This window comes from Bos grunniens, chromosome 3 (genome assembly GCF_055505025.1).
Source record: "Bos grunniens cultivar Pamir isolate PY7600 chromosome 3, Bosgru_T2T1.0, whole genome shotgun sequence".
Taxonomy (NCBI): domain Eukaryota; kingdom Metazoa; phylum Chordata; class Mammalia; order Artiodactyla; family Bovidae; genus Bos; species Bos grunniens.
Genome location: NC_141167.1, coordinates 42,076,988 through 42,092,504, shown reverse-complemented (window position 1 = coordinate 42,092,504; position 15,517 = coordinate 42,076,988). Strand labels below are relative to the sequence as shown.

Genomic DNA, 15,517 nt, shown 5'->3' with positions numbered 1-15,517 from the left:
CACTTCTATTTTTTAAACTTAAAGTACACAGTGGGATTCAAACATATCTCTGTCAAACAAATTACTAGGAGTGACAGAGGTCCCAACCTCTCAGTCCAGAAAAAAATGAAACGGAACCAAGTGAAAATTTTTGCTCCTGAGGATGTCTTTTCTAGAATACAATGGTTATTAATTCACAATTTCCTTACTCTGCAAGGAATGGACTCTTTCTTCCAAGTTCCCCAGGAAAATTCTATCAAAAGCTCAGAAAGCTTAATATTTTTTAGATGCTGCATTAGTAGAAAATGATCAATAATGAAGCATTCTAACAAATAATATGCAGATATTTTAAAGGCCAAACAACAAATAGGTTTGTCTCTATGATGCTTCCACTCAGATAGTTAATAAGAGATATGGAGAGCTTTCCTAAGCTGAAACACCAACTATTTGATGTGCTGTTTGATGCATGAAGAATAAGCAAATAATAATTGTACAGTACTACAGACAAATATTTACTTTACAGCACTACAGGCTAGGTAGTGTGGTTTGTACACAGTGGCTTAATTAAATAGGCTACCATGTAAAACACCTAGCCTCTAGTGAGATATCATGATTAAACTTGTACCTACAGTATTACAGAACACAAAACAGAAAGCAAGTTAGAGTAGCCCTACCAGCAAAAAGGGAAACAACTATTAAGAGATGGATGAAGTAAGGGCGCTTATAGAGTATCAACTAACTTTCCTTTTCTCTTCCTTCATAATAAGCTAAAGGGAAAGTGCTAGAAGAATAAAAAAAAATAGGACATAGGGACTTATATTCATTTTTTCTTTTATTTTTTCATCAAATATATACTAAGCGCCAGCCTTTCTTCAGGTGCCCAGGATACAGTAAACAAGACAGAATCTCTGCTGTCATGCAATTTTGCTAGATTGGTAGACAATAGAAGAGAAAAACAACATACAAACAAGTGTGTCTTTTCTAGCAATATATTTCCAGGTAATAGCACCCAAGAAGACAAAAAAAGCAAAACAGGGGACAAGAAAGCAAACAGTGCTTTTTTTAGCTGAAGGGGTCAGCAGAAGTCTCTCTACCAAGTGAGGTTTGAGTAGAAACCTGGATGGAAGTGAGATAGTGAACCACGTCAACATCTAGGGAACTAGACTTCCAGGCAGAAGCAACATCAAACAAAGGCCCGGAAGTAGAAACATATAAGGTTTGTTGAAAAACAGAAAAGAGCCTAACATGGCTGGGGAATCAGAGATGAGGTCACAGGTATTCTGGAGCCAGAAAATGTAATGCCTTGTGAACCATGGCAAGCATTTTAGATACTTTTCTGGGAATCATTTAAATACTACAAGTATAATGTTGCAGGTGACTTGACAGTGATGCTCCAGAAGGAAGCACAATAAATATCCAAGGATTAAAAACTGGGAGTCACCGAAAGGAGGAAGAATGGGAAAAGAAAGCAAATGGAATTTCACAAAAGAACTTAAACTTTAGCAGTTGGGCAGTTGGCACGCCTGCTGGGTCACCTTCCAATGTGTCTCCCGGCAGGGGGTTTGTCATCACTACTTTCAAAGCCCTTTCTCCAGTAAGTATTTTTAAAATCCAATATATTGAAGACTTGTACACACTAAAAGGCCAGAAAAACACCATTTACAGACTTGCATTACTGAGAAAACAGTTGCCCTGATTAAGCAATAGAATAGGGCTATGAGGCATAGATTTCCACTGGCACTGAGATCAGATGGCAGACATAGATAATTTCTATAAAAAAAACTCACCAGGATTATACACAAACACAACAAAAAGCACCTCTAATAAATTCGGACTGAGCTAATCGGTTTTCCCTGGATGCAGTCATCCTCCCTAGCACGTTTGCTAAGATTCTTTGATGCATTTGGAAGTAGTGCATTAACTAGAACTATGCATAGCACCATGCTGGAGGTGATAAATGCAAGGCATACAGAATTTACATACTTTTCTTCCCAGTTTCCATAAACCATAATTTGTTAAGTCATAAAGAATGTTATAAGCATAGTTTTGATGCTATGGAACATACACAATAATTAGAAGTCATTATCTCTCAAATGAACATCCTCCCTTTACCCCAGGCTTCTAAATCCTCTCACCTTCCAATCCATTCTCCACAATGCCTGCAAAGACCTTTCCAAAGTAAAAGCTATTTAAGGCAACCCCCTTCTCATAGCCTTGCAGTGGCTCTCTGCTGATGATGGGATAAATCCCCAAGTCTGTTCACAATACTGGAAGCCCTAGAGCGTGACTCCAATCTCCAGGAAGAGTCTGACTTCCTCTCTCCCACCTTGCTGCTGCTGCTGCTAAGTCACTTCTCCCATCTTGCTGCTGCTGCTGCTGCTAACTCACTTGACTCATGTCCGACTCTGTGTGACCCCATAGACATAATCCTACCAGGCTCCCCAGCCCCCGGGATTCTCCAGGCCCACTCCAACCTTGCACCTAAGGCTATAACACCAATGAACTTTATTCACTTTCCACCATCCTCTGAGTTAAATCCCAACTCAGCCCCTTACTTGCCATGTACTCTTAGGCAAATAACTAGTCCTCCCTATGCTTCATTCCCTTTCCAATAAAATGGAAATATCAGTACATAACCTGGATGTTTTTGCTTGTTTTGTTTATTTATTTATTTATTTTAATTGGTGGATCATTACTTTGTAATATTGCAAAGGTTTTTACCATATATCATGGCACAAAAATAAGTAAATAATTTAAAATAACGTCAGATGCATTCTAAGTACAAAATAAATGTGAGTTATTATTATTGTTACTGGTTGATAGAATTTTATTATTGTCACTTTGGCCAAAAAAATTGCCCTTTCTGCCCACTCTTCTGAAAAACTCCTAATCATTCTTCAAGACCCCACACAAATGTCATCTCCTCTCCAAACCTTCCCTAACACACTGACTCACTCTCTAGCAGTATTTATCTCTTCTTGTGCTCTTACAAGTTGAGTGTCATTCTTCATTAGCATTATACACATACCATTGATTAATTCTTAATGCCTACATTTGTCTTCCATGGGGCACGAGCATTCTCTGAAGGTGAGGACTCTTTCTCCCAGAGTGGCACCCAGAGCATGGTAGGCTCTCAACAAATGTTCTGTTCAATCAAATGTTCAATCAGTAAGTACTTAAAGGCACAGATATTTTTCAAAAATTTTCCATACTGCTAGGAAATAATTCAGGAAATATAAGAAGCAACACAAGGCACAGATTTAGATTTAGCTCACAAACTAGGACTAAATTGTATAAGGCAGTAAATGTGCCCAAAGCTTTAGAGAAAAGTTAAACGTGTACTATTAAACATTTTCTTTTCACTCTTCTACAGTTATTCTAGCTTTGTCTTTTCAGGTGTAAGCAAGTTCCTTCAGAGTATGAACTATCTCTTTTCATACTTTTGTGGTCAAATATTAGGCACAAAAGTTTATATTTCATGAACTTTCATAAAAATGAGGAAATATTTCCAAGGTCTAGGTAGAACTAAATGGGGAATTGGAAAAAAAAAAAACAAGTCTTCTTTCTAATACTAACTCTGAAAGTATACTGTCCTCTGTGAAGCATATCCCACACGCAAGCATGGACAGACAGACAGAGAGTGGTGGTGTTCACCAATGCACTTGCTCTTCAAGAGCAGTGTGTTAGGCCTGAAATGCATTCAGGACCATCACCAGTAGCTTCCATCAGAGAGCATCACGCTGCTGATGATGTAGGAGAACTGATAACTGAGGTTGGAACATGAGCCAAGGATAGAAGGCTGACAAAGCTACAGGTGGCAAGTGTAAGTCTAGAGCAAGCAGGCCACACAACATTGTTAATTGTTATATCCTGATACAAAATAAAAAGTTCAAATTTGAAAAAAAAAAAAATAAGAACAAGCAGACCACATAAGACAAGGAGGATAAGGTTATGTCTCAGGAGTTTCCACCCCTGATTTGGGGTTAGGGATGAATTTTCCCTTCTCCCTGTTCACCAATGCTTGACATTCCATTGATGCTTTGAAGTGTAGGACAAATTTTTAAAAAATCTATATTGTCTCATATCAACTAACATGGATTTGAGTGTCCACTTTTGGGTTTCAGAATTCAAAGGAGAATTTAGAAATTTGGGATAATGGTACACAGTCAAATAATAATTAAGGGAATAGAAATACTTGGAAGAAACTAAAGCAATTCAGAACATTTTTATAAATGCAGCATGTAATATTAGAGTATTCCTATTCTCCTAATAAAACTTAAATGAGATAATACGTGTGAATATCCTAGTAAAGAACCGAAAATATAGGCGATGTTGGAATCCACGTAGATCGAATCAGCATTTTTTTCTTTTCTTGCTCACAGCAGAGCTCAATTATATATGTTGAGAGAAAAAAAAAATCCTAGGACTGGTTAATAATGATCTTCATTTTCATGCAAGTAATTATAAGTTTTTTCTTAATATCCATTGAAGACCAATATAATTTTCAATACCAGGACTATTAAGTAGTAAGACTGTGTACTAAGTGAGGTTCTAGAACTTTTTTTCCAGTCTTAGAAATAGGCTAGATTCCCATGTGTCAAAGATGGAGTAACTGGTCCTGCCCAAGAGTAAAAGAAAGCAACTAGATAAATCACCCAGATTCCTTCCAGATTTAGGACTGCATCAATACTCTGATTAGTGAAAAGACACTGAATATTTATCTTTGTTCAGATATTTTAAAAAGAATCACAGAGTCAGTATTTCATAAGTGTTTCTTAAATCTTCTGCCATTAACCCACACTTCATAACTTGGGTTTTCAAAATCAGAACTATACATTCATCTGAAAAAAATATGAAATCTACAAATAACTGAAGATAAAAAAAAAACTGTTCAGTGGGTTTAGATATAAACTGCATCCTCTGCATTGTTTAGCTCATCATGAAAATTACTTTAATTTCAATGCTGGGATCAAAACAATCCAGTCTTTTTAAAAGATGTCTACTGTCTACTGTAAAGTAATAACATGTTTTTAGAGACTTCTAAGTGCATATCCTGGAATTACTAACTTAAATGCATGGTTTGGAAAATACTAATTGTTGATCATGAAAAGAATGGTTACATTTCATCATGACAAAGAGGCAAAAATAAAGTACTTATGCTCTTATTTCCTCATGTAAATTACATATGATGCTTTTAAAAAAGGAGTACATAATTTTTAAGGTTAGTGAAAAAGTCATTCAAATACATATGTTTGTATTTTATGAAAATTTCATTGAATGCTCCATGAAAAAAAAATTTGAAAAATATTAAATATGCACTGAGAAAAAAATAAACATAAATAGAGACTTAATAAGAAGTTAAAAGAAACTATGATATACCTTTATTAAGAAATACAAGAAGAGTGTGTGAGCTGGGAGGTAAAAATGGGTGAAAATGAATCATTGTCAAACTAAAGTTATTTTGTAAGTTTGATGATTAATGGATTCTTTAAACTTATGATACATCATATTAAAGTCATATAGGCTTTTTTTTAATTTTTGGCAATTTGTGGAAATTTTTGTTTTAACTCAGCTAGAAGAAGATCACTTTAATAGCATAAGTTATCTCAAATACCATTTAATTGTTCTTTTTGTAATTTGCTGCAAGAAAATTTGTATAATGCAAGAGTGAAACTGGCTCTTTAGTCATTTTAAACTTTGGGTTATTTTGAAAACAAAATCAGTATTTATAGCTCTACCTTCCTGCTACATCCAAAATCTATTCTAAGTAAAAGAAAGGTCATGTTATTATATTCAGGAACTCTATAATAAAGAAATATTACCAAGGTTTTATGAAGATTCACCATTATCTGAGAATCAGTTAGTTAAAATTAAATGTCTGTCTAGTCAAAATAATGGTTTAATATTAACCAATTAGTAAAACATGAGTCAATTAATTGTATGTTTTTCACCTTTATTCCTTTTATGAGAACTAATTAGCAATATAACTATATACCTTTCTCCTATTCAGTTATACTACTTAGCAAACTATATGAAAATACATACACTTTAGGGGTGGGGTAAATCATGAGAGAGGACTTCTTCAAAGCAGTACATCCTTACATATAAATCTTCTCTTTGTACAAATGCTACCATTGGTTGGTTTTGAGAAAATTACTCACATGTACTCTACAAGTATGAGATTATAATTGAATAATAAGATTTAACTCATCAGAAAGGTGATCAAAAAAAAAGTTTGCCAATAAAGCAATTAAGTCAACAACATTGCATTCTCAGAAAACAAAAATAACCATATCATTTTTAGCTAAGTAAAGCATGAATACTGGCCTTAACATGTGGTGTCTATCAAAGGCAAGCTACATATTTCTAGGGGTAACTTGAATTTCCCAATATACTGTGCAGTAGATCAGGCAGACAAACACTTCAGATGAGTAAAAAACAGAGTTCAAGTAAATAATAATTTTCAAAAACAGGATCTCCTCAGTTTATAATGTTGGTTGGCAATCTAAGATGCAGACAAAATCAGTGTGTTAGAATTATCCTTAAGAGGTAATAGCTCCCTTCACTGCTAAGGTCCCTATTAAATAAAAATTATAGGTACCCAATTTTGAAGGGTATTTTAATCTGAAAGAAAGTATAATATTCAAAGACATCTGAAAAAGCCTAGCTTTTGCAATTAAAGTTCAATTTCTTTTGTACTTTCCCTTGTATTTTGTTATTATACTGGTTTAAGGAAACTACTCTGTTGTATATAGCATATTATATATATTAAAGGCTCAGTACAGTTTTTATAGAGGGCTCTTGGATTTATTTACTTGGCATTCCCAAGTAAATTGGGAGTTTATTTATTATTATCTACAAATTTTAAGTCACTTTTTTTACAATAAGAATCTCAAAGATAATAGCAATTTGAATCATACATTAAATTAATTAATCACATAATTTCAGAAGTGGGAATTTAGTTTTCCCTTTATTTAACAAGTGTAAAGACAGAGGCAATAAATCAAAATCACTAGTTGACATACTACAATATGGCAATGCCATAAATTAAGTTTGACTTTATACATTGTTTTAAGAAACAAATCCAAGATTGAATCATTTATTTTTGTACCAAAAATATACTATCAGAAAAACTCATCAACATCAACACAAAAACACACACAAAAAAAGTCACCAATCACCTCCACAGAGATTAAAAACTGAATTTTAAAAACTCCTTCAATACTCAGTTGCCCTAGAATTAGCTAGGTGTTTTTTATAAGCAGTAATTTTAAAGACTCTCTCCAGTGAGAGCCTTTTTTATCTGGAAACAGCTAGGCACAGTGACATGAACACACAGAGCACTATGTATTCTTCAGCGGACCTGCTCTCCACTCACCTCACACTTGAGGACTGTATTATGAACAAAATTCAAATATTCCATTTGCTACATTTCTAAATCACTGTTGCTAGTCAAAAGCACTCCAAACACCACCAAATCCCTCCTTACCATGTATGAGCCACAGTGAAGCGACGACGCTGCCGAATGCTTTTATTCACCAGCAACTTTCTGAAAAAGCACGGTGAGTTCCTTGGCGAACTGCGTGGAGAAATTTTAGGAGATGTAGGTCTGTTTGCCGGTAGTCTCGGAAGCTCAAGCTCTAAGTGCATTTGCTCCTTGAATGTCTTTATGCAAACCTCAGATTCAGAGGCAGTAAGTTCTCTTGAAGAATCTTTTGCTGTCATGTCTTATATGGAGTGCTGGCTTTCACCATCCAAAACAAAAATGTCAAACATAGCAGAGACACAGCTGCAGGTTAGGAGGCTGGTAAGTCTGCAAACTGTTCCCAGTTTAATTTAGGAAGCTGTGGCTCCAAAGTAGGAGCTGCTTAGAGCAGGAGCAGCATAATCGAAGAATGGCAAGTCAGCCTGTCACAAGGAGCTTTATCAGCCTGGCTTTGCTTCTGAAAATGCGCCAAAGTGCTTCCTATGTCAGTAGCCTCCTTGTGGATGAGGTTTGTCTGCAAGCTACACACTGACACTCGCTGAATTCATTCAGCTGAATATATCAACTCATGAAATATTCATGAGGGCTTCTGATAAATCCTTTACATGCATTTTTTTTTAAAGAAATCTTTTCAAACACGCTGCCTCCACTAATGGATAGTAAGCAAAACCTAGTCACTGAGTCACTCATTTTTGTTTGCACAAAGCACAGAACCAGAGCCCAGCCAGCATGTGTGATGTTAAAGTCTTCATTCAGAATTATCTTTCTCTGTAATGCATACAACAGTAACTCCACCCACCAAACACTTATTGGCCCAGGACTATTTAAACAACCGCACTCTGTTTCCCCCTCAACAACACCCTCCATCACCCAGATTTTCACATTTGCGAAGCCACTTGCATCATCAGCAAAAACATTAAATCAGACACTGTCAAAGAGCCTAGCTAAAACAGACCCCTCCAAATTCCATTTCTGAATGAAAGAACTGATTTGCTAAAGCTTTTTTCCCCCTCTTTCCTCTCCAGAAGATATAAAACTACAATATAAAAAGAGTCAGGAAAACATTAGGTTTGGAAACATAACAGAAAAACATTAGATTTGGTTCATTCCCCTAAGGAATTTAAAGACTAATCTTTAATCCAATAAAAATTACCTTCATTCTTCTGCTTAAGTTCATTGTCCCTGAGGTACCCACAACAGCCACTCTCTGTTAGATGTAAAGTCACTTCCAAAAGGCAAAGTTGTCTAGAATGGAAATGGAGGTAACAACCAGGAGAAATGAATGCTCCCCATTATAAGTGCAGGGTCCAAAGTCAAGCATCATGCACACATGTGTGTGCACACACACATATGGGTAGATGTAAACAATAGTGTCTGTGTGTGGGTATCTTAACTTGCTAGTGTGTGTGTACTTGGTTCACAAGGCATAATGAGATATATGGGTAGGGGAGCCCCCAAAAATGTCTCAAATTCCAAAGCAGATCATTGCAACCTGAAATTTCATTTAGAAATATACTGGCATGCAGCTTCTACACTTTAAAAGAAGTGAAAAGACTAGTATGGTACTTAAGTATACATATGCTATGAAACTCTGTACCTGCAACACTTACTACCAGGCCAGCCTGATCTCACACAAATTTGACAAGGCAGAATTAGGGCTAGCCAGCGAGAGTGACAGTTCAGGAATCATTCACAGCAAGACTTCAGTGAGAAAGCAAGAAATTTATTTTTTCTCTAATGTGTGAGAACTTTCACCTTTATAATAAAATCATTTATATGTGTCAAATACTCTGGTTAAATATCTAAAAGCTGAATAAGAACAGACTATGACCTGTGCACAGGAAAAAAATAAGTCCCACTCCAGCCCTTGGGGAAATGGTTTAAACTTAACAGGAAGGATTTAAACTCCTAGCTTATAGGTACTGCCTTGGAAAGATATCAGTATTGTAATAATATAGTAAAAGTATATTATTGAACAAAAGCAAAGTCATGAAATTTCAAAATTTGAGTGAATCCCAGTAATCACCTTGTTTGGCTCCTCATTTTAAAGACCAGGACACAGACTTAGAAACTGTCAACGACTTGTCCAAAGTCCTTTTTTGTAGTTGATATTAGAGGAAAAGCTAAAACCCAGGCCTTCGGATTCCCATTTGAGGGTTCTTCCATTATAAGAGAGCCTAACACAGTCATTTTGTCCTGCTAAGCCCTAGCACATGCACTTTATAGATTTGAAGATATTGTAACTGCTCTATTTGAGAATGAATTGTTAGTAATGTCTAGTAATGTCATGGGAGAAAAATGTAGTTAAAACTATCTATTATTTACTTCATTATGAAAACAAAGTCAAACTTTTCCCAACAATAATGGGATATAAAACTGGAATATGTGATACTGCCAATATTCAGAGTGACTTATTTGCAAAAAAATGAATTAGCGATTTGAAGTCTTTCTCTTATTCACTTTTAAGGGCTGCCAAAACACAATAAGCATTTCAGGGATTTTTACCTCTCCCCAAATTATAGCAAATTTCACAACCCAGATTTAGCTGTATGTGAACTGGGATTCAGATGAGGAAATGTTGACATAAACATACCAAAAGAAGAATAGTGGTAGAATTACAATTACTTTCTAATTCTTATTGTCAACTTATGTAACATTATGTGACATTTCACATTATTCTTTCACTTTTCATACCATGACAATCAATGTACTAGTTAAAGAAATTTTAAGAATCATCCTAAAAGAAAGAATTTCAAAACTATGTAAAGTCAAGACCAAAATTGCAACTAGCTGTTGATTAGCTATCAACAGGACTCTGGAATCCACCAAAAAAAAAGATGTCCAAAGACAAAGGAGAAGTCACAATGAGATGGTAGGTGGGGTGCAATCATGATAAAATCAAATCTTATACCACTGGGTGGGCAACCCACAAACTGGAGAACAGTAGTACCAAAGAAGTTCTCCCTCTGTTGTGCAGGTTCTGAGCCCCATGTCGGACTTCCCAGTCTGGGGATCCAGCAAAAGGACTGGGAACCTGCAGGGAATCTGACTTTGAAGGGAAGCAGGATTTGATTACAGGGCTTTCACAGAACTGGGGGAAACAGACTCCACTCTTAGAAAACACAAACAAAATCTTGCATGTACCAGGACACAGGGGAAAGGGGCAGTGACTTCACACAAGACTAAACCAAACCTAGCTGCTAGTGTTGGAGTCTCTGGTGGAGGCATGGGTTGGCCATGGCTTGCCACAGGGATAGGGGCTCTCTTGAAAAGACAAAGTGAAAGTGAAGTTGCTCAGTCGTGTCCAACTCTGTGACCCCATGGACACGTGTAGCCTACCAGGCTCCTCAGTCCATGGGATTTTCCAGGCAGGAATACTGGAGTGGGTTGCCATTTCCTTCTCTAGGGGATCTTCACAACCCAGGGATCAAACCCAGATCTCCGGCATTGCAGGCAGACGCTTTAACCTCTGAACCACCAGAGAAGCTCTAAGGTCACCATTAACCCTACCATAGAGCCGGTAGACTCCAGGGCTGGATTGGCTCAGGCCAAACAACTAATAGAGAGAGAACACAGCCCCACCCACCAGCAGACAATTTGATTAAAGTTTTACTGAACATAGCCCTGCCTACCTGAGCAAGGCCCAGTTTTTCCCACCACCAGTCCATCCCATTAGGAAGCTTACACAAGCCTCTTAGCCTCATCCACCAGAGGGCAGACAAAAGAATCAAGAAGAACTACAATCCTGCAACCTACAGAATGAAAACCACATCACATGAAGTTAATAAAAATGAAAAGGCAGAAGATAAATCCCAGATAAAAGGACAAGATAAAACTCCAGAAAAACAACTACATGAAGCGGAGATAGCAACTTTCCAGGAAAAGAATTCAGAATAATGATATTGAAGATGATCCAGAATCTCAGAAATGGAAAGGAGAAGATGTAAGAAATGTTTACCAAACACCTAGAAGAACTAAAGAACAAACAGAGATGAACAACACACTAGAAAGAATAAATAGCTGAATAACTGAGGCAGAGGAACAGCTAAGTGATCTGAAAAACAGAATGGTGGAAATCAATGCCACAAAACAGAATATAGAAAAAAGAGTGAAAAAAAAATGAAGATGGCCTCAGAGAACCTCTGGAACAACATTAATCACACCACATTCAGATTATAGGAGTACCAGAAGGAGAAGAGAGAGGGAAAGGACCCCAGAAAATATTGGAAGTGATAATGGCTGAAAAGTTCCTTAACGTGGGAAAGGAAATAGTCAACTGAGTCCAGGAAACACAGAGAGTCCCAAGCAGGATAAACCCAAGGTGAAACACATCAAGACACATAGTAATCAAAATGACAAAAAATAAAAGACAAATTATTAAAAGCACCAAGGGAAAAACAACAAATAACATACACAGGAACTCCCATAAGGTTATCAGCTGATTTCTCAACAGAAACTCTACAAGAAGCAGGGAATGGCATGATATATTTAAAGTAATTAAAGGGAAGAAGCTACAACCAAGAATACTCTACTCAGAAAGAATCTCATTCAGATTTGACAGAGAAACCAAAAGCTTTACAGACAAGCAAAAATTAAGAGAATTCAGCACCATCAAACCAGCTTTACAACAAATGCTAAAGGAACTTCTCCAGGCAGGAAACACAAGAGAAGAAGAGACCTAAAAAAAAAAAAAAAAAAGGCCCAGAACAATTCAGAATATGGTAATAGAATCATCAGTTCAGTTCAGTCACTTGGTCATGTCCTACTCTGCAACCCCATGGGCTACAGCACGTCAGGCTTCCCTGTCCATCACCAACTCCCGGAGCCTACTCAAATTCATATTCATTGCATTGGTGATGCCATCCAACCATCTCATCTCCTGTTGTCCCCTTCTCCTCCCACCTTTAATAGGATCATACATATCAACAATTACTATAAATGCAAATGGATTAAATGTACCAACCAAGACATATACTGACTGGGTGGATAAAAACATGTGCATGTAAACACTTCCACCTACCACCTCACTCTACTTAACCCCCAAATTGTATGTACTTATTTTATATTTTTAGGTTAATTATATTTCCATTATGGTTTAAAATTGCAATTTATCTTTTATTTTTTGTCTGGCTAGTGACTGTGAAAACTGATAAACATCTTTTACTATTGTGATTCCTGTGTGTGTCCTTAGTTGCTCAGTTGTGTCTGATTGTTTGCGATGCCACGGACTGCAGCCCACCAGGCTCGTCTGTCCACGGGGATTCTCCAGGCAAGAACACTGCAGTGCATTGCCATACCCTCCTCCAGGGAATCTTCCCAACCCAGGGATCAAACCCAGGTCCCTGGCATTGAAGGGGGATTCTTTATTGTCTGAGCCACCAGGGAAGCCCACTACTGTGATTCAGTTCAGTTCAGTTGCTCAGTCGTGTCCAAGTCTTTGTGACCCCGTGAATAACAGCACACCAGGCCTCCCTGTCCATCACCAACTCCCGGAGTTCACTCAAACCCATGTCCATCGAGTTAGTGATGCCATCCAGCCATCTCATCCCCTGTTGCCCCCTTCTCCTCCTGCCCCTAATCCCTCCCAGCATCAGGGTCTTTTCCAATGAGTCAACTCTTCACATCAGGTGGCCAAAGTATTGGAGTTTCAGCTTCAGCATCAATCCTTCCAATGAACACCCAGGACTGATCTCCTTTAGGATGGACTGATTGGATCTCCTTGCAGTCCAAGGGACTCTCAAGAGTCTTCTCCAACATCACAGTTCAAAAGCATTAATTCTTCAGCGCTCAGCTTTCTTCACAGTCCAACTCTCACATCCATAAGTGACCAGTGGAAAAACCATAGCCTTGACTAGAACGGACCTTTGTCGGCTAAGTAATATCTTTGCCCTTCAATATACTATCCAGGTTGGTCATAACTTTCCTTCCAAGGAGTAAGCGTCTTTTAATTTCATGGCTACTGTGATTATGTAAATATTATCCATTTATCATGAATAATTATTATTAATTGTATCATGATTAGTCAATAGAAAATAATAGGATTCTATATTACTAAAACAACCATTTAATAGAAAAGCCCATAATCACTTTTTAAAATCCAGATGCACATTAGAATAATCTTGGGATTTTCTGAAAAGTACAAATGCCCCAGTAGTGTTTTTTTCTCCCAAGCTCCAAATGTGATTCTAAGGAACAGTATGTTTAAAAACAACTAACAACTGGACTATATGATGATCTTTTACTTTTATCTAGCTTGTTTCACTTTTTTTATTTCATATTCAGTGCTCTCTCATAAACTAAATGAGTTTATAACTAAATGAGCTATGTTTTCCAATTACTCAGGGCTCTCTCACAAACTCACTTAGTTTATGTTCTCCGATACTCCATCTCTTTTTCCTTGTTATTTTTTCTCAAGCCTTTATCAAGATCATAGAAAATGTTTTTGTGTATATGTATATATATATATATATATATATATATATACACACACATAGGAAAACATAACTTTTTGTCTCGCTAAAAAATTTATGACATTTTGATTCTACTTGTATGACTCCACCAATATTATTGCTAAAAGTCTAGAAAGCTTAATAACTTGTTGATTTAAAGAAAATTTGAATGAGGCTTGAAACTTCTGATTCAATTTTGAGAATATAAAGAAATACTATATTGTAAAAAGGCTCCCTGGTGGCTCAGTGGTAGAGTCTGCCTGCAACGCAGGAGCTATGACAGATGAGTGTTTGATCCCTGGGTCAGGAGGACCCAGAGGAAATGACAACTCACTCCATATTCTTGCCTGGAGAATCACATGGACAGAAGAGCCTGATGGGCCACAGTCTACAGGGTCACAAGGAGTGGGACATGACTGAAGTAACTGAGCAATGTTGTAAAAAAAAGAAAAACAGGAAATTAACATGTGATACAGAATTATTATTAACTAAAGTACAGATTTTGTTCAAATTTCACAAAATTTTATGCTAGTCTCCACTATTTGTTTTCATACCTTATTCAAGATATACACTGAGCAGCTTCAGCTGTGTGCAACAAATTCTAATAAATTCTTTTTGTTTTTATGCAGTTACAAACTTTTTCCAATTTTCCTTGTTATAGCTTCTTAGATACACTCATAATTTTAAAATGGACATTTAATTTCCAAATACATGGATCTTTAAAGTATCTCTGATACTGGTTTCTCATTTTGATATTAATTTCTCATTTAAGTGCTGCTTCTCTACCATTCCCTTTTGCGTTTTTCAATCTTTTAACTCTATTGAGGCTTTCAGTGGCTAAGTCAAATATTTCTCTTTGTAAATGTCATATTGCACTTGAAAATATGAGAATTATTCTCAAATACCTTTTGATATTGATTTTAACATAATTCCACAGTAATAAGAGAACAGACTCTTTGATTTCAATACCTTTTTAGACCATGAAATTTTTACACCTTGTTTTATGTTCCCGGATATGCTCCAGTGTCTCCTGGTTTATACTTTGTGGGAACTTGAATAGAATTTGCAATCTTCTATTTTGTAAAAATTGTATAAATTTAGGGCTTCCCTGGTAGCTCAGCTGGTAAAGACTCTGCCTGCAATGCCGGAGACTCCAGTTCTATGTTGAGTTGGGTCAGAAGTGCTTTTCTGTCTACTTTTCTGTCGATTAATTCTATTAACTTTTGAGAGTTTCATACAGAAACTCCAACTAAAAATCTCAATTTACCTACTTAAAAAAATAATTGTAATATATCATGGAACTGTATGTAACTTTGTTCTGTATTTGCCAAATCTTCTGTAAATGTGTTATCATTCTTTCATAACTTAAAAAAGAAAGAAAAAAAAACGTAGTCAATTAATTCTACCTACTTTAAATAACATTTACAAATACCAAAGACAGCTAATTGAAATACAAAACCTAAAAGTTAACAGACTATTTTAAAGTCTGAATTTAGTTACCTCTGAGAAAAGGAAATGCATGTTTACAGACACATGCAGGAAAGTTTGTTTCTAGAGTCAATATGCTATAGAAAAACTTGATATTGTGTTAAATATTGAAATC

General features: G+C 36.4%; 1 protein-coding gene across 2 annotated transcripts in view; it reads right to left on the bottom strand.

Moving 5' to 3' along the window:
- Positions 1-15,517, bottom strand: part of PDE4B (phosphodiesterase 4B) — a 669,313-nt gene that overhangs the window by 449,337 nt on the left and 204,459 nt on the right. Inside the window, exon 1 of one of the 2 annotated variants that reach the window (XM_086390410.1) lies at positions 7,469-10,423. The exons of the other annotated variant lie outside the window; for it this stretch is intronic. Within the exon in view, the coding sequence (XP_086246536.1) occupies positions 7,469-7,704 (236 nt within the window). The 5' untranslated portion in view covers positions 7,705-10,423. Of the gene's footprint in view, positions 1-7,468; positions 10,424-15,517 lie in introns of those variants that run through there. 2 annotated transcript variants of the gene reach the window in all.